At 45.0% G+C, this 23,242-nt stretch overlaps 1 protein-coding gene across 1 annotated transcript in view; it reads right to left on the bottom strand.

Moving 5' to 3' along the window:
• Window positions 1-23,242, bottom strand: part of ACE2 (angiotensin converting enzyme 2) — an 84,067-nt gene that overhangs the window by 47,047 nt on the left and 13,778 nt on the right. Inside the window, exon 2 of the mRNA XM_088451487.1 lies at window positions 10,649-10,807. Coding sequence (XP_088307613.1) covers window positions 10,649-10,807 — 159 coding nt within the window. The remainder of the gene's footprint in view (window positions 1-10,648; window positions 10,808-23,242) is intronic.

Below are 23,242 nucleotides of genomic sequence, written 5' to 3'. Positions count from 1 at the left end.
GGTCTCTTTGGCCTTAGGACAAATATGACCGTATAGGACTTTACATTTCTCAGCCATAACCCAATAGTACTTGGGTTTTCTTTATTTAAACATAACCCAATGGTACTTGGCTTTTCACATTACTCTATAAGTTAAATAAGTTTGACGTGGTACATTTGCTCACCTTTTCTCCTATCTGGTTGATGGGGCAGAGAGTTTACCTGGCCTTAATGGCAAAGTATTTGCTAATTTTGCATAGGTAGCAGCACCAGATCCTTGTCCCTTAGTAGAATTTCGTGTGCCTCTTTTAGATGTTTTTGCACTAATGGAGCTATCTTAAGTAAACTCTCATGCATGTGGTCTACAAACTGCACTAGGTTTGGTTATCGTGGTGCCTGTTACTGCCACTCATGATGAATCAACCTTCTAGGTTGTCTTCCATACAGCAAATCAAAGGGCTGAAGCTGTAGAACCATGGGATCACCTCTCTTAGCATGTATATCAGGGCTTTATAAAATAGTTATACCAAGTCATTAGTCTGGGGATGGTAAACTGAGATTTGAATAGCTTTGGGAGCTAAAAGTTGACACCTGTCTTTTATCGACTTAGATATAAATGGGTTGCCCTGGACTGTCCAAATATCCTTGGGTATTACCAAGGAATCAGTATGATGGCCGGCGGTTCAAATCCCGACAGCAGAAGCTCGGCAGGGGTGAAGATCCCGACTGCTAATTTAGGTAAGTACCACTAACCTAATTCCCTACCCTAACCCTCCTTTAGGGGTGCCAAACCCTAACCTCCCACCCAAGTGCCTAACCCTAACCCCCCTCTAAGTGCCTAAAGCTAACCCCCCCTTCCCCACAGCCTAAACCTAAGTTTTCCGTTGTGGTGCATAACCCTGACCTCCCCCCAGGGGTGCCTAACCCCAACCCCCCCTTCCCCTAGCCTAACCCTAACCCTCCTGGGGGGCTGCCTAACCCTAAGTCCCCCCCGGGAACCCTAACCTAACCATCCCCCCCGCGGCTGTCCACGTCCGGCGCCTGGCTTACCTTCGTATAGGTAAAATGACAGGCATTGGGATTTCGATGCCTGTCATTAGACCCTTGTCGGGATTAGACAGTCGGGATGCCGACGGTCGGCATATAGACAGTCGGCATCCTGACTGCATACCATTACCAAGTGTTGGACATAATTACAAAATCTTTAGCTATGGTACTAAAACATATGTTTCTTAGAGGTACTGCCTCCAGAGAGCATTTGGCATAGTGTACAACTACTAGAATATACTGATGTCTCTGGCTGACTTTTCCAAACACCCACAATGTCCCATGGCAATGCACTTAAAAGCAAGTATAGGTATCAGGGGGGGCCAGTAAGCAGGTTTAGGATTTGTTCTATAATAGTTCAGCAATGAGTGTCAGTGCCTCTTAACTCTCTCATATATTCAGGGCTAGAAAATCAAATGAAACACCTGTTCATGCGTTTTGCCTTCACCAAGATGGTCTACACATAAAATAGAATGTTCAATTTTTAACACCAGTGGGACAAGTACTTGCGTGCCCAATAGATGTTTTCTGTTTTTTCCCCTTGTTGAGTACAAACTCTGTACAACAAATAATATTCAACTACAAAATATGTTGCTTGCAGTAGCTAAGAAAAATCTTTTGTACTCGATTCATTTTAATCACAGCTTTAAACACTCTAGAATAGCTTCCTCTTCTTCACTTGCCCCGTAGGACATCCTCAAAGTATTAAATGTCCTGTCCTAAACTGCTGAGGTAGGGTGCTTATGGCACTCTGTTGGCCTCTACAGTAACAGTCTGATCTTTGATCTTGATTTGTAACAGGTTTCTGTCATAGATTTCAGTGATATCATGTATGCAAAAGACTTGAACCTTGGGTAGTCATTTCTTCACAGCCTTGATCAACAGAGTGCTGGAAACAAGCGTTAAACCACTTCCCCAATTTACAAAGTCAATACTACTGGGTAAATCAGGCCAGAGTGGGACAAGCTACAGTCTACTCTAATGTTTCCTGTAATGTTGGACAATGATCTCATAGGTTGTCACAACCCGGGCTTGTTACTCTTGCCACTGGGTCACATATCGCCCTTGTGGCCAGCCAGCTCGCTCCCTGAACTCGGGTTGTGCCTCCACTGCCATCCCAGTGAGACGCAGGCTTCACTATTTCTGGCCTGCTAGGCTGCAGCTCACATCCAGCCAGCCCTGGAGTACTGCTGCCCTGATCACCTGATCAATCCAGCCAATCCCGAACCAGTCTGAGTCAGCCAGGACCATCTGACGCTGGTATTCCAATCCTGGCTATATATTCTAGCTGCTGGCTCTCAGTCATGGCCAGTACAATGTCTAGCTCAGTCCCTACTGAGTGAAGCTAACTGAGCTCCGGTTAAATACGTTTGTGATCCTGCTGGTGCAGGTCCGTTTGTATTTACTGCACTAACTCTCCATGTTATTTCCTTCATGTATATCAGTATCTCAAGTTGCACAAGTAATCCCAGCTTGTTCCAGTGCGCTAAACCTGTGCATCCACCTGTCTGTTCAGGTACTGTATATCAGCTGTTCCTGCTTTCCTGGTTCCGATCCAGTGCACTGAATCTGTGCTACACCTGTGTAAAGCATCCACCTCTCTGCTCAGGTATTTCAGCCGTTTCTGCTTCCCTGGTTCCATACCATAGTATTCCACAGCTACCATCCATTCCGGTGTTCGGTCTGTATCCGATCCTGTCATCTATAGAGTGCTTCCAGACTACAGAGCAAACCCAGTCAAAGCCTGGTAAATACTTCTGCCAAGATCTGCCACTGAAGTGTCCTGACTACAGAACCAAGTAAAAAGAGTGCTTTTATTATTATCAAGTGTAACCCCCCTTTTATCACTAAAGGGTCACCAGGTTGCTAACACCTTTGTTACTCCTAATGTATCCACCCTTAGCATTCCTCTAAGTGGTGTACATCCCCATTGTCAGTGCCTCCACCCAAGTACTTATGGTCTATGTGGGTTTACTTGGGAAAACCCAACGGTTAATGTAGTGAATTACCACAATATACAAGTACAGTTTACTTGGAAATTATATTCACCACCTGCTTCCTTTCACTCCGCCGAAGATTGGCTGAACTGGAATTTCCCTAAGCTTCTGTTTCCAGGTAAATATTACACAATAATAAACTGTTATATGTCTCCTTTATAAGAATAAATGACAACAATATTCACAGGTGGTACATTTGAACATATATAATAATACTTATACATATAGAACTAAGATCATATACATAACTCTACAGCTCATAGTATATTGGCAATGTTTCAGTATATAATTAACCAATATTTTCACTGTATTTGTTGAACTGTCCTGGCTTAGTCTTAGTGGTGAAATGTTTCCACTATTTAATAGTCACAGTAGTGCTCCAAGGCGATATGCAGGAGTCCTTTAGGTTACCATAAAGTCCAAGTCCCGCAACTGTAACCTAAGCTGAAACCTTGGAATGAACAATATATTTAAATGCTTTGAGAAATGTAATACTGTGGGTTTAACCGAAGCCAGAGCACTAGGCTATGTGCTGAAAAGTAATCCCCTTCTGACTTTCCAATATTACACTGACTCTCTGTAATTATCTGCAACTGCTCTTGGTACTTAGTTATAGTGCTGCCAGTTTATGCAATTTACTTTAAATGTGCCTGTCCCTGGACTTTCCCTTCTGTATTAACATTCTCCTCCTGATAAGAGTCTATAACGCATGACAACTCCTATCCAGGGGACTCTATCTGCTCTTCCCAGATAGTAGTATGTGGTAATGTTCCAAAGTGTGCAGGGAACTATGTCTCTGAGAATATACTGGGCTTAATATCTCCTATATTGGAGCTGATATTAAATGTATGAGTACCAGGTATCACTACTGATATAGGTTACCTCAGCACTGGCAATTGAATCTGCTCACAGTCCCCTCAGCGCTGTACTGCCTTCTCCCTGTCTCTCAGCGCTGCCCCCTGTGACAGCACTTCTGCTTCTGCCTATGCCTCAACTTTATGAGCAAACGTGCCCACCTTCTGCAATGCAGCCACTCAGCTGCAGTTATGGGCCGTGACTCCGGCCCCTCACAGCCTCTGTTCACCACCGATCCCACCGTGCAGCTCCCCCATCGGGACCACTGCTGCTGCTCCATCTCCATGACCTCGGCCTCTGACCCGACTCCTGGGACCAACACTACCGGTCACTCCACCAAAGTGCCACACGGTGAGCTGCTTACTGGGACGCCGCTATCAACCTGATTCCTAGCTCCAGCTGGGCTCCCTCTCCAATTCCACCCCCCTGTGCCCAGGAGCATATCTACCACTCAGCTGCCACCTGGGACACAGGGGGGTGAGAACTCCAGCCCTCTCAGTCTGCTGGCAGCTCCTCCTCCCTGTCTCTGTCCCTGCCCTTCTTTTTCTGACAGGACCAAACCACACCCAGCTAAATCACTCCGCCCTTCTTCTAGTGTGTGTGTTGAGACACATCCCCACCAAAGAAAGAAGTACCATATAAACTTACATGTAACTACATGAAATAGATATACTGTACCTGTATACATAGATTATAGAAGGGTCATGTACATGAATACAATAAATACATCTATATACATATACTTTACCTTACAAATTGTATATTTATAAATATTACAATCATTTATAAGTACAGTTCTTATTTTAACCCTTAACCAGGGTTTACGCACTCAACCTGATAATCTGTGAATGATACAGGATTATCATCCAGATTATCACTCAATCAATTCTCTATTGGCCACTGCCATTACTACCAGGGGATTCTTTCTCTCTTTTTTTACTGTCACTTTTGTGGCTTCCTCTAACCACTATCCTCTCACTCTTATTGTGTCTCCTCATTTCCACTTATTTTTAGAGAAGCACAACTCCATTTTGCTCCCCCTACCTTTCCCTTACTCCTAAGGGTGGACCCCTCATCTGGCCCCCCACCTATCTCCTCCTCAGAGTCAGCCCCCATGGTTCCCGGCTATAATCTACTCCCCCGACTCTCTGTGAAAGCACGGTTACATCCGTCTTTCACTAAATTTATATTCCCGGTCATAACTACTTCCCCATATTCTCTTACTCTCTACGAGAGCATGGCTATCTCCATTTCTCAATATAAATACCGGTCATCTCTACTCCTACTCTCCCATACCATGCTATAACCAGTCCCAATATCTCCTCTACTACATTCCCTATCTCCCTGAGGATTAGTCCCTTGTCCTCACCTGTAACCACAGAGGGTGCTCTGCTGGTACAGGATTGGACATCATTTACTCAAATTCTTCACCCTGCATCTTCATCCCTTATCCCTATAGGGTCTGTACAAGCCCCATATCATTTAAACTCCTCTATGGAGTACTTATGCCTTTCACAGGCCTCCTTACTCAAAATTTAAGCCCTGTTGGCTAATGAGCTAAATCTGCACCTACCCTACACCTGAGTTTATAACTCGCATCTCAGCAGTACGCCTCCAAATGTAATCCCCCTTTTATCACTAAAGGGTCACCAGGTTACTAACACCTTTGTTACTGCTAATGTATCCACCCTTAGCATTCCTCTAAGTGATGTACATCCCCATTGTCAGTGCCTCCACCCAAGTACTTATGGTCTTTGTGGGTTTACTTGGGAAAACCCAATAGTTAATGTAGTGAATTACCACAATATACAAGTACAGTTTACTTGGAAATTATTTTCACCACCTGCTTCCTTTCTCTCCGCCGAAGATTGGCTGAACTGGAATTTCCCTAAGCTTCTGTTTCCAGGTAAATATTACACAATAATAAACTGTTATATTTCTCCTTTATAAGAATAAATGACAACAATATTCACAGGTGGTACATTTGAACATATATAATAATACTTATACATATAGAACTAAGATCATATACATAACTCTACAGCTCATAGTGTATTGGCAATGTTTCAGTATATAATTAACCAATATTTTCACTGTATTTGTTGAACTGTCCTGGCTTAGTCTTAGTGGTGAAATGTTTCCACTATTTAATAGTCACAGTAGTGCTCCAAGGCGATATGCAGGTGTCCTTTAGGTTACCATAAAGTCCAAGTCCCGCAACTGTAACCTAAGCTGAAACCTTGGAATGAACAATATATTTAAATGCTTTGACAAATGTAATGCTGTGGGTTTAACCGAAGCCAGAGCACTAGGCTATGTGCTGAAAAGTAATCCCATTCTGACTTTCCAATATTACACTGACTCTCTGTAATTATCTGCAACTGCTCTTGGTACTTAGTTATAGTGCTGCCAGTTTATGCAATTTACTTTAAATGTGCCTGTCCCTGGACTTTCCCTTCTGTATTAACATTCTCCTCCTGATAAGAGTCTATAACGCATGACAACTCTTATCCAGGGGACTCTATCTGCTCTTCCCAGATAGTAGGATGTGGTAATGTTCCAAAGTGTGCAGGGAACTATGTCTCTGAGAATATACTGGGCTTAATATCTCCTATATTGGAGCTGATATTAAATGTATGGGTACCAGTTATCAGTATGATATAGGTTACCTCAGCATTGGCAATTGAATCTGCTCACAGTCCCCTCAGCGCTGTACTGCTTTCTCCCTGTCTCTCAGCGCTGCCCCCTGTGACAGCACTGCTGCTTCTGCCTCTGCCTCAACTTTATGAGCAAACGTGCCCACCTTCTGCAATGCAGCCACACAGCTGCAGTTATGAACCTTGAGTCCGGCCCCTCACAGCCTCTGCTCACTGCCGATCCCACCGTGCAGCTCCTCCATTGGGACCACTGCTGCTGCTCCATCCCCATGACCTCGGCCTCTGACCCGGCTCCTGGGACCAACACTACCGGTCACTCCACCAAAGTGCCGCACGGTGAGCTGCTTACTGGGACGCCGCTGTCAACCTGCTTCCCAGCTCCAGCTGGGCTCCCTCTCCAATTCCACCCCCCTGTGCCCAGGAGCATATCTACCACTCAGCTGCCACCTGGGACACAGGGGGGTGAGAACTCCAGCCCTCTCAGTCTGCTGTCAACTCCTCCCTGTCTCTGGCCCTGCCCTTCTTTTTCTGACAGGAACCAAACCACACCCAACTAAATCACTGCCAACCTTCTTCTAGTGTGTGTGTTGAGACACATCCCGATTCCCCACCAAAGAGAGAAGTACCATATAAACTTACATGTAACTACATGAAATAGATATACTGTACCTGCATGTATAAATTATAGAAGGGTCATGTACATGAATACAATAAACACATCTATATACATATACTTTACCTTACAAATTGTACATTTATAAATATTACAATCATTTATAAGTACAGTTCTTATTTTAACCCTTAAACAGGGTTACACACTACCCCGGATAATCTGTGAATGATACAGGATTATCATAAAGATTAGTACTCAATCAATTCTCTATTAGCCACTGCCATTACTACCAGGGGATTCTTCCTCTTTTTTTACTGTCACTTTTGTGGCTTCCTCTAATCACTATCCTCTCACTCTTATTGTGTCTCCTCATTTCCACTTATTTTTAGAGAAGCAGAACTCCATTCTGCTCCCCCTACCTTATTTTAACCCTTACCCACGGTTACACAAGTAACAACCCAGTTCAGCCTGGTAAATCTACTGCTACTCTCTTCTCTGCTACATACATCATACCATCTACAACACCGACGTCCCTGATGGTCTAGTGGGCACAATACGGCATCTCTCTGCCAAGACCCGGTTTGATTCCCGGTCAGGGAAGCTCTTATTTACATGTCAAGAGGTCTCGTCAGGCCTGTCAGCTTTGTATACATACCTCTCACTACTCAAACAGACATCTACTCGACCCCGGGCCCACAAACAAATACAGGCGTGACATAGGTGATGCACAGTTGTCCATTCAAACCACTTATTTTCCACTCTCCATCAGGGAATTCTCAGCTGCAGGGGTGTTTGGGCCAACTACACCCCATTTTAAAAGAGTTATTCGTTTAGATAGTAACACCCGCTGTTACTACAACTGTTGCGACTTCATTAAATGTCTGTGGGTCACTTTGCTGTGGCCTATCTGGTTTCTCTTTGACAAATTTATAGTCAACAATGCATGGCAAAACTGTTGATCTCTACCTGTAGTTGTAAGTCAATTCTGAGCCAGAATCTTTCACTTCAAATGTCACTTTGATAGTCCATGGCCTATACTTCACCTAAACAGATGTTAGGTTGTTGAACTTTGCCCTACAATCAAGACAGAAAACTCAACCCATGTATCCTCTGGTCATTTACAATACTTAGCACCTATCAGGTATGCCTCAACATCTGCTTGTGTCATTTGCTGAAAGTTGGGAGTGGGTACCATATTGTTCTGCTGTGCTTATATGAAAATATTTAGCTGTGCTTGCAACAGCCTAGTGGTGTCCCTTGCTGCCACTTGCAACACTTGAACTAAGGCACATTCAATGCTTTCGCCCGCTCCCAGAGTATGCAAATCTAGCGCACGCTCAGCAAGGCAGGCGATCGTACGGCAAGGCATTAGCACGCCCACTATGTCTTGGTATGTGATCACTTTGTGTATGCAGACGCCCACCAGCCATTCATAAGACGCCCACTTGCGCACGTCATCTCCAGGAAGTGCATGAAAACATTGGTACATCGAGCACCATCGGATGTGCTCGCAGTGCTTGAGGTTGACTATACCTTGCTGCAAGTATTACGATCACTTCAGTGTGAAATACAACCAGGTAACGTATACTATGACGCTGCCTGTTAATTATGCACACCTCTGAAACGGCGTTGAAACACCCAGGCACGCTTGCGTTTGTACCTCCACTGCCCCGTTTCTAGTGGCCTGCACCTGTTACCACCCACAAACGGCCTCTACTGTCACTCATTCAACTGGGCTGTCTATGCTGGGCGAGCGAGCGCTTCCCGATATTTCGCAGTGTTTCGCTATGAGCGATTGGATCCTAGCGAGTGGGTCTGAATCAGCTCCTAAGTGTGTAGCAATAACTTGCAATGGCCCTTTAACAATTACTCTATTTTGTCCGTTTGAATGGGTGTGAGGTGGAATCTGACATCCCTAAGCATCCCACAATACCATCACATTAGCACCTCCAATTTTGTTTTATCTTATACATAAAATTCATTGGTCTGTTTGTTTGTGTGTGTGTGTGTGTGTGTGTGTGTGTCTGTCTGGTTATGCATTCCGACACCACTGCACTGATTGGGAAGAAACCAACGTGAGGTGGTCCAGTTAATCCTGGTCAGGTTTTAGGGGGTTAGGGTCCCGGTCGGTTCTCCCGTTGGTGTACGCTAAGAGGAACATTGACCCGAGGAGCCTGTTCTGAGCCTTCCACTGTATGGATTTGGATAAAAACTTCACAGCATGGTAACATTGGATCCCAGAAGACATACTAGGGAGTTGAGGTCAGAACTTTGACCCTGGGGAGCCTGTTCTGGGCCTTCCACTGGATGGATTTGGATGAAAACTTCACAGAGCGGTGGATATTGGTTTGGGACGCCTAATGGAGTAATTGGGGTCCAAGTCGGACCTCACGGCGGACTACGCCGGGCAGAACTTTGACCCAGGAAGCCTATTTTGGGCCTCCCACTGGATGGATTTGGATGACATCATATAATAAAACTTAATAATTTGAAGATTTAAACCCAGGCAATGCCAGGTACTTCAGCTAGTTGTCAATATGGCAAAGAAGACTCAATTAAACACCCAGTACCCCTTGCCAATAACTAGTATTAATTTAAAACTGACCATCTGTCTATTAGATCGTACAGCTTCTACATCAATAAATGCACTGTCTACCGGAAACACATGCTTTTTAAATATTAAGCTCCTCCCCAGGCCTATCCATGTATTATACCAGTAAACTGAAATACAAGATAGGAGCAGAAGCAAATGTTGTCCAAGTTGCAAATTAGCAGTGTAGCTACAGATGCGTTTTCTTGATTGTCAAGAAATGGCTGCTGGGTAAGTGGAGAACTTAGTAAAAGTGCTCTCCGGAGGCAGTACATTCTAAAGCATGGCTTTATTGTACAAGGCCTTACAAGAGATGCTTAATCATCATTAAAAAAATCAGCACTGTAATCTGGAATCTCATAATGCTTGGACAGTTGACTTTTGTTTTGCATGCAGTGTGCAACTTAGAATCAGGCCCCATGTTTGTAAATCTACATTTCTCAAAAGTTAGCTATAAACAAAGCTTCAATCACAAGTATGCCACTTCTGTTCTGTGGCATGATTAGTGCATATAAGGGTACAGTATATTAACTGACATGGTCGTATGGGATGCGAACGCAGTCAGCTGTGCTTCAGCTGACAAGGTGCGACCACACCACCCTGCTGTGTTTTTGAACAGGAAAGTTGTTCTACACATGTGCAGGACGGATCTCCTCTGACTCCCCGGACTCTCCTGCGGACCGGTTTTGCTGGAAAAATCATCAGTTAAGTGGTCAGGCAGAACAAACTTATAGGGCAATTCTGAATGGAGCTAACATGACAGAACCCTTATGGGCAGATTCTACCAGAGAAACATCTGAAATCCCAAATGAGGAGAATTTACCACCAAACAATTTTGAAAATTTCACTTATCCTTTACAAACCCTTTAATGTCTTCTTGAAGTACATTGTACTACATTATATATACTCACTCTCGTATACTTGTCAGCCGGTAGAACAGATGACCCCTTCTCTCCAAGATAGATAAGTTGTAATTTGACGCTATCGTTCGTTATTTGGTTTAATGGATATCTTTCTGAGAATACGCTGGCATTATTGTAAAATGCAGACCACTTGGCACCAGCTTCATTCTGGAAAAAAATAATATTATTTTAATATGGATATGTGGAGTACTAGTTATATGGAATATGTTCTATTTACAGAATAAACTAGAAATCCCCGCAGTGGGGGAGGGGACGGTGACACGATTCACGCTCAATCGCGTCATCATGGCCCCGCCCCCTGCTTCACAATACCCAAAATAATGGCATTGTGAAAAGGGGGCAGGGCCATGATAACGCGTCATTCGGCCCCCGCCTCCGGCTCCGCCCCCAATGTGTCATAACTGTCCGGACACGCCCCACGCTGTTAGCCGACAATCAGCTCCTTCCCGGAAGGAGGGAGCTGATTGTCGGCAAATATGTGTATATATATATTTTTTGCATGCAGGGTAAACACAGGCTGCTTTTGCATGTAGCCCACATATGCAGCTACTCCCTAGTTGCACCAGCACTGAGCAGAACAGAACATAGCAGGAGATGGCAGGAACAGTATGTATAGATGTTGTTTTTGCATGCAGGGTAAACACTGGCTGCTTTTGCATGTAGCCCACATATGCAGCTACTCTCTAGTAGCACCAGCACTGAACATAGCAGGAGATGGCAGAAACAGAGCCAGGACATCTAAAAGCCAGAACCCCAGCTGTAGCGCTCACCACCATGTGGGCCTGAGTGAGCTATTGGGAGTGGGACTAATCTTGGCTCCTTTGCTAGGGAGCTTGTGTACTGTCAATACAACTATTAGGAAATGGATTCCTGGACAATAAGGATTGATTTGCAGATACTACCCGATTGAGAATGCTTCCTAACTTCAGTGCTACAATGGTCATCCTGTGCTTGTCCCATCACCACCAATTCTAACAGGCAGGATAGGCAGTCTACATCCTTGATACACTGGAGAAGCAGGTCTCCTGCACTTTTTGTTTGCTTTTTAAAAAATCAAGTATTTGAAAACCCCCTTTAATAATCCTGTTTGCCTCTGAGATAACAAGGTAGCTAAACTGCTTCATCTTATGCTCACAAAGGGGCCTATTCATCATCGTCGTTCGGACCCCTATAATTGATCCCCTAACTCGCCGCGGCTGCCGGAGCAATTCATCATTGCTCCGGCGTGTTGGCAGCTGATGCGATATCAGCTGCCCCCACGAGCGGCTTCACTGCTCCTTTTTGGAGCAGTGAATCCTTTTGCTGCTCCTATTGGAGCAGTGACGAGAGTGTGCATGCGCGACCTACAGGTCACGCATGCCCATAAGAGCCCCGGCGTCCGGCAGAAGGAGCCGGACAGGGGCGGAGGGATCAGAAAGGATCCCTCTTCACAACCCGGACCTTCTTCCCATATCGAAGGAGCGGGTTGCGATGCCGGGGCATCTGAAGATGGCGAATGCTCCTGTAGTCAAGCTCTGAAAATATTATATTTTCGAAGCTTGATGAATACTGTCCCCATACTAGTGTATGGGGACAGCGGGCCATTCCGCGAGAGGAAGGTAAGTAGGAGATATCTGTGATATCTCCTGCTTTACCCTCTTGATGAATGGCCCGAACACTTAATTTTCACAATTGCAAGTGAAAATGTGCATTTTCACCTGCTTTTGTGAAAATTAAGTGATGATGAATAGGCCCCAAAGTATCATGGGGCCCATTTATCAACGAGTTTTATCATACGCAACGATTTTTATAAGTCGTTGCATATGGTAAGTGGTGCTCAAGCCAATCAGCTCCCAACTGCCATTTTTCAAACAGATGACAGTTGGGAACTGATTGGCTGGAGCACCATTATCATATTTATTTTATTTATTTATCACCAGTTATTTATATAGTACACACATATTCCGCAGTGCTTTACAGAGAAATATACAACAAGTATTAAAAGTCGTTGATAAATGGGTCCCTATGTAGTATAATTTAAACATGAAAGTTTAAGATTTTGATAGGAGGGATTTAAATTCATCCCTTATATTTATAGGCCATGTACATAACCACATGCTGTGGACCAGGGTACACTTCCCACTGCACTGCAAAAAGGAGTCAGTACAAATGCATGTGCAGTGCTAGGGAAAAAAACAGTGATACAGTTATCTACATATCTTAGAAGGACATTCTGGTACAGATTACAGGAATCCCATCTGCACGTGCCTATGAATGTGCACAGTGTGGGCCTTATTCTGAGCCACATGCAGCCCTGTATGCGGCTGTATCTACTGAATGTTAGCAAACTGCTCATGCGCAGTATAGAACATACGCTGCTTTGCGTAGCTCAAAGTGATTCTGAGTCAAATCTTTTTCCACTTCTCTCCATACGTGAAATGGGTGTCTCTGGGTGTCAATTGGGTGGCAACTGAGCGGGCGCATGGAAGAGAACCATCTTGTGGAAGAGTCATGGGAGTCTTGTGGGACTGTAGCCAGAGCTGTGTGTACTATTCTGAGTTTACCGAGGAGATGCCTATTTCAGTTGTATGACTTTCACCCAGTATGGGTAGGTGTAAGTGCCGATACTAGGGATGATGGCTCCGAATGCGGATGGAAAAATAGCGGCTGCACCATGCGTACACCTGAAGACCTGCGTACAGTCATCTTAGCATTCCGTTTCAAAACTATCCACATTCCAAATGCAGCCGCTTACGGAGCTGCATGCGAGTCAGAATCAGGCCCACTGTGAAAGGAGGACAACATCCTACACTCTCCTGTGAGTTCCTGCCATGAGGACTGCCTGTAGGTTACCTATTGACCAGAAACCCAAGCTTCTTAAAACTGCTTTTCGCAGTGATTTTGTACATTTTACTTTTGATGTTGTTTATGTTCTCAACTTCAAACCACAATTGCAACTTACAGTACTTCTTCGGGACCTCATCGATAAATGGCCCGGTACCCATGCAGAAACATTAGTTCCTGCATATTTTAGTTACCGGGCCATTCATCACCAGGGGTCCGGTAGGACCTCATGACATTTAGCAAACTCCAAAAATGGAAAGTTTTCGGAGTTTGCTTACGAGAACAAGCGCAATCTTCAGACGGCGCTTGCTCTTGTAATCCCGCTCCTTTCTATGGGAAGGTGTTCCGGGGATGCGAAGAGGGATCCGAGCAGATCCCTCTGCCGCCTTTTCAAGGACTCCCAGGCGGCTGTGTGCATGCGTGACCTCAAGTCACTCATGCATAGCCGGGCCAACAGGGAGGAGGTAAGTAACGCGACTACTTCTGTAGCTGCGATACTAACCGAGGGGACAGCTGCTTTTTGGAGCAATGATGAATTGCTTCGGTGTAATCTATCCCTCGCAGCGAGAACAATACTTAATCATCGGAGGCCATACGGCCATCGATGATGAATAGGCCCCTCTATCACACGTGTGACCCTGGTGCTGCCATTCCATGGGACAGCCAGAGAGTCACTGAATAAACTACATCTCCCAGGGAGTAATGTGGGTTTGATGGATGAAACAGGAAAAAGTCTAGAGAGGGCAAAGACTAGAAACCCAGCAAAATCGGGTGCTGGAGTGGGCTAGTGTGTCCAGAGAGCTAAATATATGAGAAAGAGCCCAGCTGGAGTTGAGAGACCTGAGTGCTCAGATGAGTAAGAGAGAGAGCAAGAGACTGAGCTGTTAGTGGAAGCCCACTGGAGGCTGTTCAGTTGTGATACTGCAGATAAGGAGTACCAGTTACATTTTATGATGTATGCATTTGGACTGAGAAGCTGCCGCTAGGGTGAAGAGTGATAGTGATGGTGGGGATTAGCCTGTAAGATTTACATGTGTGCATATTGTGGATGAGCCTTCAGCACTTAATGGACCCGTATACTGGCAGGGAGAGTTTAAAGTTAAGCTGGCCACACACTAGACCAACTTACATCCAACCAGCCAACTAGTTGATTGGTTGGAATGAAAACCTGGTAACGTATGGGAGTAACTGATGATCAGCAATTTGCTCCTAAATGCCAGAAAACAGATGAAAATGGTCGTTAGACAAGTTCGTTGTTTGAACAAATAGTTTAGATCAAACATTTAACAGTTTTGGTCCATTTTCCAGCGTTTGGGAGCAATTTGCTGATTTGTATTCCTTACCAGATTTTCATTCCAACCAATCAACTAGTTGGCTGGTTGGACAGATAATCTTTAGATATGTGGCCAGCTTTAGGCTTGGAAAGAATCAAGAGTGTGTTCTATCATAGCTCACCCATAGGAATACAGGACCCATCTTATCTGCAGCAATGGGCGATCCAGCTGTTGGAATATTTTTGAGTGGTGTAATTATTGATTTAGTGGCAAATTATAGGAGCAAGCTTTTTATTTTCTTCAAATGCATATACTTCTGTGTGATTCACTGTGGATGTGGATTGTATCTGGCCAACGTTATGCACTAAGGGCCTGATTCAGCAAGGAATGCATGGATGCAGATGCACGCAATTGGTCGATGGTCTTGATTTGTGCATGCGTACGCATCGCAGTGCGTGTGCGCGAACCGGCCAGTGCGATGAAGTATGCGTACACACGGAGTCTGCAGCCCCAGGGACAAGTGATTGACAGGAAGTGCCATTTGTGGGTGGTGACAGGGGAGTGGTCGGGCAAACGCAGGCGTTCCTGTGCGTTTGGGCGGCGTTTCAGGGGCGTGCATAATTAAGCCCTTCTGGCGGCGGACGCAGCCTGAGGCTTAGTTGCACACAGGAAGTCTCACTAAGTCTGCAGGAGTGTCAGGTCAACCATTATTGTGCGTATGGGTCCGATGGTTCTCAATGTTACCAAAGTTTCCGCTGTCTTGCCAGGTATAGAGGACGCAAGTAAAGGGAAGTGGGTGGTATTGTGTAGTGCTGGGCATCTGCTTATTCTGCTGCAATTGCCGGGCGTATGCATTCATTAGCATATTCTCGCAGCGGCCGGGTGCATGCGTCTGCATCCGTGCATTCCTTGCTGAATCAGGCCCTAAGGGTCAATTTAAACAAAAATATGGCGTTTTAGTTGGAGAAAGTCATACTTTTGTTTTCCCTCCATTTAGTTACATGAAAGTGCAATGAAATCACTGATTTCTCTGCCTTTTCATTTCTCCTGTCACATCCCTGCAGTCCCCATTGGATATAAAGGGGGGGAAGCAGTCGGGAAGCCGACGGACCTAATCCCGACCACCGGCTTCCCGACTGTCTAATCCTGGCAAGGCACTAATGACAGGCGTCGATATCCCGACGCCTGTCATTAGACCTATGCCAGGAGCCCGACACCAGGCTTACTGAACAAAGGTAAGCCAGGCGCCGGGTGCGGACAGCCACGGGGGGGAGGGATGGTTAGGTTAGGGGCTCCTGGGGGGGACTTAGGATTAGGCACCCCCCCGGGAGGTTAGGTTTAGGCTAGGGGAAGAGGGGGTTAGAGTTTGGCACCCCTGGTTGGAGGTTAGGGTTAGGTGCCCCCCCAGGAGACTTAGGTTTAGGCTGCGGGGAAGAGGAGGTTAGGTTTAGGCACAGGGGGGGATTAGGGTTAGGCAATTGGTGGAGAGGTTAAGGTTAGGCAGGGCCGGTTCTACCATTATGCATGGTACGCAGCTGAGTAGGGAGCTACATAGTGGAGGGCGCCTCAGCTGCGTACCATGCAGGCCGCGGGCAGACTGTGTCTCTGTGACACAGCTGCACCGCGTGTGTAGCGCTGACCGGACGTAGTTTGGTCAGCACTACACAGTGCCAAACACACAGCCGCCGGCGTTGGCAACTGTGTGTTTGTTGTAATTAGCAGCCAATGAGAGTCTGTCAGACTCTCATTGGCTACTGCGCCCACTGCCGGAGTCGCTCCATCTTCCGGCTCCTGCAGTGGGTAATGGGAGAGACGTCATGACGTCTCTCCCATAATGCAAAGCGGCCCGGCCCGGAGTTGGGTTTCAGGTAAGTTGGGTTTTTTATTTTTATTACGTGTGTCTCTACTGGGAGGGGAACTACTACTGGGGGCACTACAAGGGGTGGCTACTACTGGGGGAACCACAAGGAGGGCTACTACTGGGGGCTACTACTGGGGACACTACAAGGGGGGACTGCTACTGGGGGCACTACAAGGGGGGTTATTACTGGGGGCACTACAAGGGGAGGTTACTACTTGGAGTACTACAAGGGGGGACTACTACAGGGGGCACAACAAGGCGGGTTACTACTGGGGACACTACAAGGGGGGCTACTACTGGGGGCACCACAAGGGGGGTTACTACTGGGGACACTACAAGGAGGGCTACTACTGGGTACTACAAGGGGGGGCTACTACTGGGGGCACTACAAGGGGGGGCTACTACTGGGGACACTACAAGGGGGGGCTACTACTGGAGACACTACAAGGGGGGCTACTATTGGGGGCACAACAAGTGGGGGAACTACTACTGGGGCACTACAAGAGGGAGGACTACTACTGGGGACACTACAAGGGGGGCTACTATTGGGGGCACAACAAGTGGGGGAACTACTACTGGGGCACTACAAGGGGGAGCTACTACTGGGGGCACTACAAAGGGAGGCTACTACTGGGGGCACTGTAAAGAGGGGGAACCTCCACTGGGGGCACAACAAGGGAGGGACTACTACAAGGGGGGACCACTACTAGGGGCACTACAAGAGAGAGGACTACTACTAGGGGCACTACAAGGGGGGGACCACTACTGGGGGCACTATATAAAGGGCAATACTGGGGGCACTGCATAGGGGGGGACTACAACTGGGGCCACTGTTTAAAGGGCATTGCATAAGGGGTACCACTATTGGGGGCACTGCATGGGGGGACTACTACTGGGGCACTATATAAGGGGCACTGCATAGGGGGTACCACTTAATGTATGCTAAAGAAGCGCTTGTATAGTGGATAGTGCTTAAATGTAATACCAGCAATAGTGAAACATACACACAATAACACTCAATACATATAACGTAGATAAATGTTTAAGCGCTTTCAGTGAAAAATGAAGTGTCCTGAAAAGGTTTCCCCATTAAGACGTGGGCGCTGGATACCAGGGTAAGTGGGATAAACTGACCCTACCTTTCCCTGTGTAAGATCTTCTCCGTGCGGGGGCTGGGTGTGTCCAGGCGGCTGCAGTATAATCAGCTGTATGACAATTCCGTCTGCCGCTTGAAATATCAGTGGCTCGCCGGAGCAGCTTCTTTCTGCACTCTTCTGCCTGGTGGAAATCTGCCGTTCTCATGGAGAGGAATTCGCGCTCACTGGAATAGTGACGTCAGGGGTAGTCTAAACACCAACGCGTTTCATCCGGTAGGACTTTATCAAGGTGTTGCTGTGAAGCCCTTGTTCACCTTTTATCCTTGTGCTAGCCTGGTAATTGGCTGGTTAATTATGTCAATTAGACATGTCTCAATCCCGCATATTTAGCCGGATAACGGGATAAAAAGCTGGGCAATCTAAAAGTGTGCTTTTCTTTAATATGTGTATACAATAAAAATGATAAATGAATTTTATTAATAAAATCTGTTTAAAAGTAGTGTGCAGTTATAATTGGTTTAATAATAAGCCAATTAATGCGAATGTAAAATCACAGAATGCTAACAGACAAACATTTACATTACATTATCAGTAGAGTGTATCATGTTGTTCCATTTGTTGCTGGATTGTATCATATAAACAATAAATAAATAAATATAAAATCAATCAGTCTTTAAACGAAAAATTGATACAGATTATAATTTGAGAAAAGCTCCTAAATCAAAGTCTATATTTAGACCCTTGGGGTGTAGGGTTCCAATTCTGTATATCCATTCAGTTTCTGTTCTTGACATTTTTTCTATATATTGGCCCCCTCTCCAATCTTTTTCCACATTTTTAATTGCCATAAATTTCATTCCTTTAGGATCTTTGTTATGGTGCATCAAAAAGTGATTGGAGACACTGTGTGTGGTTAGACCTTTATGTATGTTGTAAACATGTTCTCCTATTCTTGTTTTTAATTGCCTTATCGTTCGTCCCACATACTGGAGTCCACAAGGACATTCCAGTAGGTAAACCACACCTTCGGTGTGGCAGCTCAAACTCTGGGTGATGTTGAATTTTTTCTTGTTCGTATTGGAACAAAATTCTGTAATCGTTTTGGTGGATTTCTTGCCTGTTTCCCTGCAGGCTTTACAATTTAGACAGTGATTAAATCCTTTTTGTTTCTGTGTAAAATTCAGTCTCTCTGGAGGTATACAACTTTCCGTAAGTATGTTTTGTAGAGTTCGTGCTTTCTTGTAGACAATACTGGGCTTGCTGGTAATTTCATTTTTTATCTCTGGATCAAGTTCCAATAGGTGCCAATGTTTCTTTAGACTCTTTTCCAATCCCTTAGTGTAGCTATTGTATTGAGTGATGAAAAGGGTCTTAGGCGGGCTCTGTTCTTTTTTATTTTTGTAGAGTAGCAGATCTTCTCTTTTCATTTCAGATTCAATGAATTGTTATTGATGTAGGTCAGAAATTTGGTAAGTATTGCTTCTTCTCCATCCCAGATAAATATGACATCATCTATATATCTTACTTACTCTGGAATTCATTGAATCTGGAGTTTACTCACGATTATAGTAAACAGAGTATTCAATTTTTGGACCTGGAGATATATATAGAGGACAACACATTACAGACACGGACATTTTTTTAAAAAGTTGATTGTAACAACTATCTTCTGTCCTCCAGTAATCACCATCCAAAATGGATTGGTAATATCCCAGGGGGACAATTCCAAAGAATCAAAAGAAACTGTACGGATAATGTAACCTTTCAAGAACAAAGCAACTTTCTCAAAAAAAGATTCTTGGAAGAAATTATTCAGAAAAAAACATCGATCACAGTTTGAAAAGAGTAGAAGAAATGAAAAGAGAAGATCTGCTACTCTACAAAAATAAAAAAGAACAGAGCCCGCCTAAGACCCTTTTCATCACTCAATACAATAGCTACACTAAGGGATTGGAAAAGAGTCTAAAGAAACATTGGCACCTATTGGAACTTGATCCAGAGATAAAAAATGAAATTACCAGCAAGCCCAGTATTGTCTACAAGAAAGCACGAACTCTACAAAACATACTTACGGAAAGTTGTATACCGCCAGAGAGACTGAATTTTACACAGAAACAAAAAGGATTTAATCACTGTCTAAATTGTAAAGCCTGCAGGGAAACAGGCAAGAAATCCACCAAAACGATTGCAGAATTTTGTTCCAATACGAACAAGAAAAAATTCAACATCACCCAGAGTTTGAGCTGCCACACCGAAGGTGTGGTTTACCTACTGGAATGTCCTTGCGGACTCCAGTATGTGGGACGAACGATAAGGCAATTAAAAACAAGAATAGGAGAACATGTTTACAACATACATAAAGGTCTAACCACACACAGTGTCTCCAATCACTTTTTGATGCACCATAACAAAGATCCTAAAGGAATGAAATTTATGGCAATTAAAAATGTGGAAAAAGATTGGAGAGGGGGCCAATATATAGAAAAAATTTCAAGAACAGAAACTGAATGGATATACAGAATTGGAACCCTACACCCCAAGGGTCTAAATATAGACTTTGATTTAGGAGCTTTTCTCAAATTATAATCTGTATCAATTTTTCGTTTAAAGACTGATTGATTTTATATTTATTTATTTATTGTTTATATGATACAATCCAGCAACAAATGGAACAACATGATACACTCTACTGATAATGTAATGTAAATGTTTGTCTGTTAGCATTCTGTGATTTTACATTCGCATTAATTGGCTTATTATTAAACCAATTATAACTGCACACTACTTTTAAACAGATTTTATTAATAAAATTCATTTATCATTTTTATTGTATACACATATTAAAGAAAAGCACACTTTTAGATTGCCCAGCTTTTTATCCCGTTATCCGGCTAAATATGCGGGATTGAGACATGTCTAATTGACATAATTAACCAGCCAATTACCAGGCTAGCACAAGGATAAAAGGTGAACAAGGGCTTCACAGCAACACCTTGATAAAGTCCTACCAGATGAAACGCGTTGGTGTTTAGACTACCCCTGACGTCACTATTCCAGTGAGCGCGAATTCCTCTCCATGAGAACGGCAGATTTCCACCAGGCAGAAGAGTGCAGAAAGAAGCTGCTCCGGCGAGCCACTGATATTTCAAGCGGCAGACGGAATTGTCATACAGCTGATTATACTGCAGCCGCCTGGACACACCCAGCCCCCGCACGGAGAAGATCTTACACAGGGAAAGGTAGGGTCAGTTTATCCCACTTACCCTGGTATCCAGCGCCCACGTCTTAATGGGGAAACCTTTTCAGGACACTTCATTTTTCACTGAAAGCGCTTAAACATTTATCTACGTTATATGTATTGAGTGTTATTGTGTGTATGTTTCACTATTGCTGGTATTACATTTAAGCACTATCCACTATACAAGCGCTTCTTTAGCATACATTAACCCTTACCTGGCCAGTGATCTGGCCATTTAAAAGAAAGCTGCTTATCACTGGGAGCGCATGATTCATTATTATATTTTATAGGGGGTACCACTACTGGGGGAACTGCATAAGGGGGGGAGTAGTACTGGGGCACTATATAAGAGGCTTACTACTGAGGGCACAAGGGGCACTGCACAGGGGGGACTACAACTGGGGGCACTATATAAGGTGCACTGCATAGGGGGTACCACTACTGGGGGCACTACATAGGAGGACTACTACTGGTGGCACTATATATGGGGCTTACCATGGTGGGCACAAGGGGCACTGCACAGGGGAGCCACTGCTGGGTGCACTGTAAAAGGGGCACTGCATAGGGGGGATCACTACTGGGGGCACTACTGGAGTCCTGCATAAGGGGGACGTTTCCTGGGGCACAAGGGGCACTGCATAGAGTCGGAGCCTGGGTGTGCCAAAAAATATACTCGCTTACCAAAAAATTTGGGCTAGGGCCGGCCCTGGGGTTAAGCACCCCTAGGGGAGGGTTAGGGGTAGGGGGGGGGATTAGGTTAGTTAAACTTACCCTAAGGACGATCTGGATTTCCTCCTCTGTCGGGCTGCCGCTGTCGGGATTAGAACTATGCAGGAATGGTATTTTTGTAGATGAGAGAAGCGAAGAGAACCCCATCTCTGTGTCTTCTCTTACCTGCACAAATGGAGAAATGTATGGAAGAGGCGCTCTCCTCCTGCTTTCCTCCGCTGCTCACACTTCCCTGCTCCCCCCAGCCAGCTTCCTGAGTAGTGATGGTCTGACGCCATCGACACTGATCTGTGCATGCGCGGAGCATGTAGACATCTTTTGCAAAATGTTTGAAATCTTCCTTTATGGCAAGGGCTGTCCCGGCACTTAGAAAATATAAATATGGAGATTATAGTAATGTGAAAGCAACACAGTTTTTTGTGCCACTTTTCATGTTGCTTTTTAAATAGACCCCTAAGTTCACACATATTGAAAGGATATTTGCCTGACCCATTCCCATTCCATTTTTGGGGGGCAATAAGTGGCAATACAGGAGGTTCGCCAAATATTTTCCTTGTGTTCATGTTCCCAGACATTACCCCAAGAGAACCACATTTCAAGGTTTGGGTGGAGGCATTGAAACTAAGCGGGATGGTCAGATGCACCATACTACATTTATTCACAGATCATTTCCCAGAGGACATGCAGTGTTACACTTGTGCTCATTTACTTTTCACTACAACTTACCAATAACCTTTACACTTTCTCGTCCAGGCTAAAAGTTACTTATGAGCTCCCTCTGCCACCCCTGTTTAACTAATGGTTGCATGTTTTTATTTTATATTAACCTGTCTCAAATGCTCACTGTTGTCAGACTGACCTATTACTCCATATCATTATTTATTGCCTGCTCTCTGATCATCTGAACTCCTCTGCATGCTCTCCTTCACTTCTTCCCCAATCTTTCCTGTACACTCTCAATTTGCCTTGTGGTTCCTATTGGAATTCCTTGGCTGACTCTACCAAACTTTTTCCCTGCCTACAATCCTTCAAACATTTCTTCCAAACTTCCTCTTCATCCTTGCCTACCCTACCCCTCCCCGGACCATGATATACACTGCTTCCTCCATTCACCACATCCTCTTATGTCTTATATGCACCTACTGTTTCTCATAACCCTCACTCTAGTCTAGAGTGTAAGATCTCATGGGCAGGGACAGGGACAGCCGGTGGCCGCTCGCTGGGTCTGTGAGCATTTTTTTTTTTGTCTCCAGGCCGCTCGCAAAGCTGTGGGTGACCATCCATAGCTTGTGTGAGCAGGCTGGAGACTGTCGCGATTATCGCGACCATCGGGCTTGCGACAAGACCCTGGGGTAAGGTCTAGCTGCTGCAAGCCCGGGTGGACTTCCTGCTCTAATAGAGCAGGAAGTCCACTACTGACATCACTAGAGATGTCAGTAAGCCCTCCTACAAATGCCAGGTGTTCCTAAGGGAATGCCTGCATCTGTCCGGCCACCCCCCCTACCCACCCACAAGCTCGCGCATGCACATGCCGGACATGGCGCATGCGCAGGGCTATAA

Source organism: Taudactylus pleione, unplaced genomic scaffold, assembly GCF_031769625.1.
Source record: "Taudactylus pleione unplaced genomic scaffold, aTauple2 ptg000026l, whole genome shotgun sequence".
NCBI lineage: Eukaryota > Metazoa > Chordata > Amphibia > Anura > Myobatrachidae > Taudactylus > Taudactylus pleione.
The sequence above is the reverse complement of the archived record's forward strand: the minus strand, read 5'-3'. Positions and strand labels throughout refer to the sequence as shown.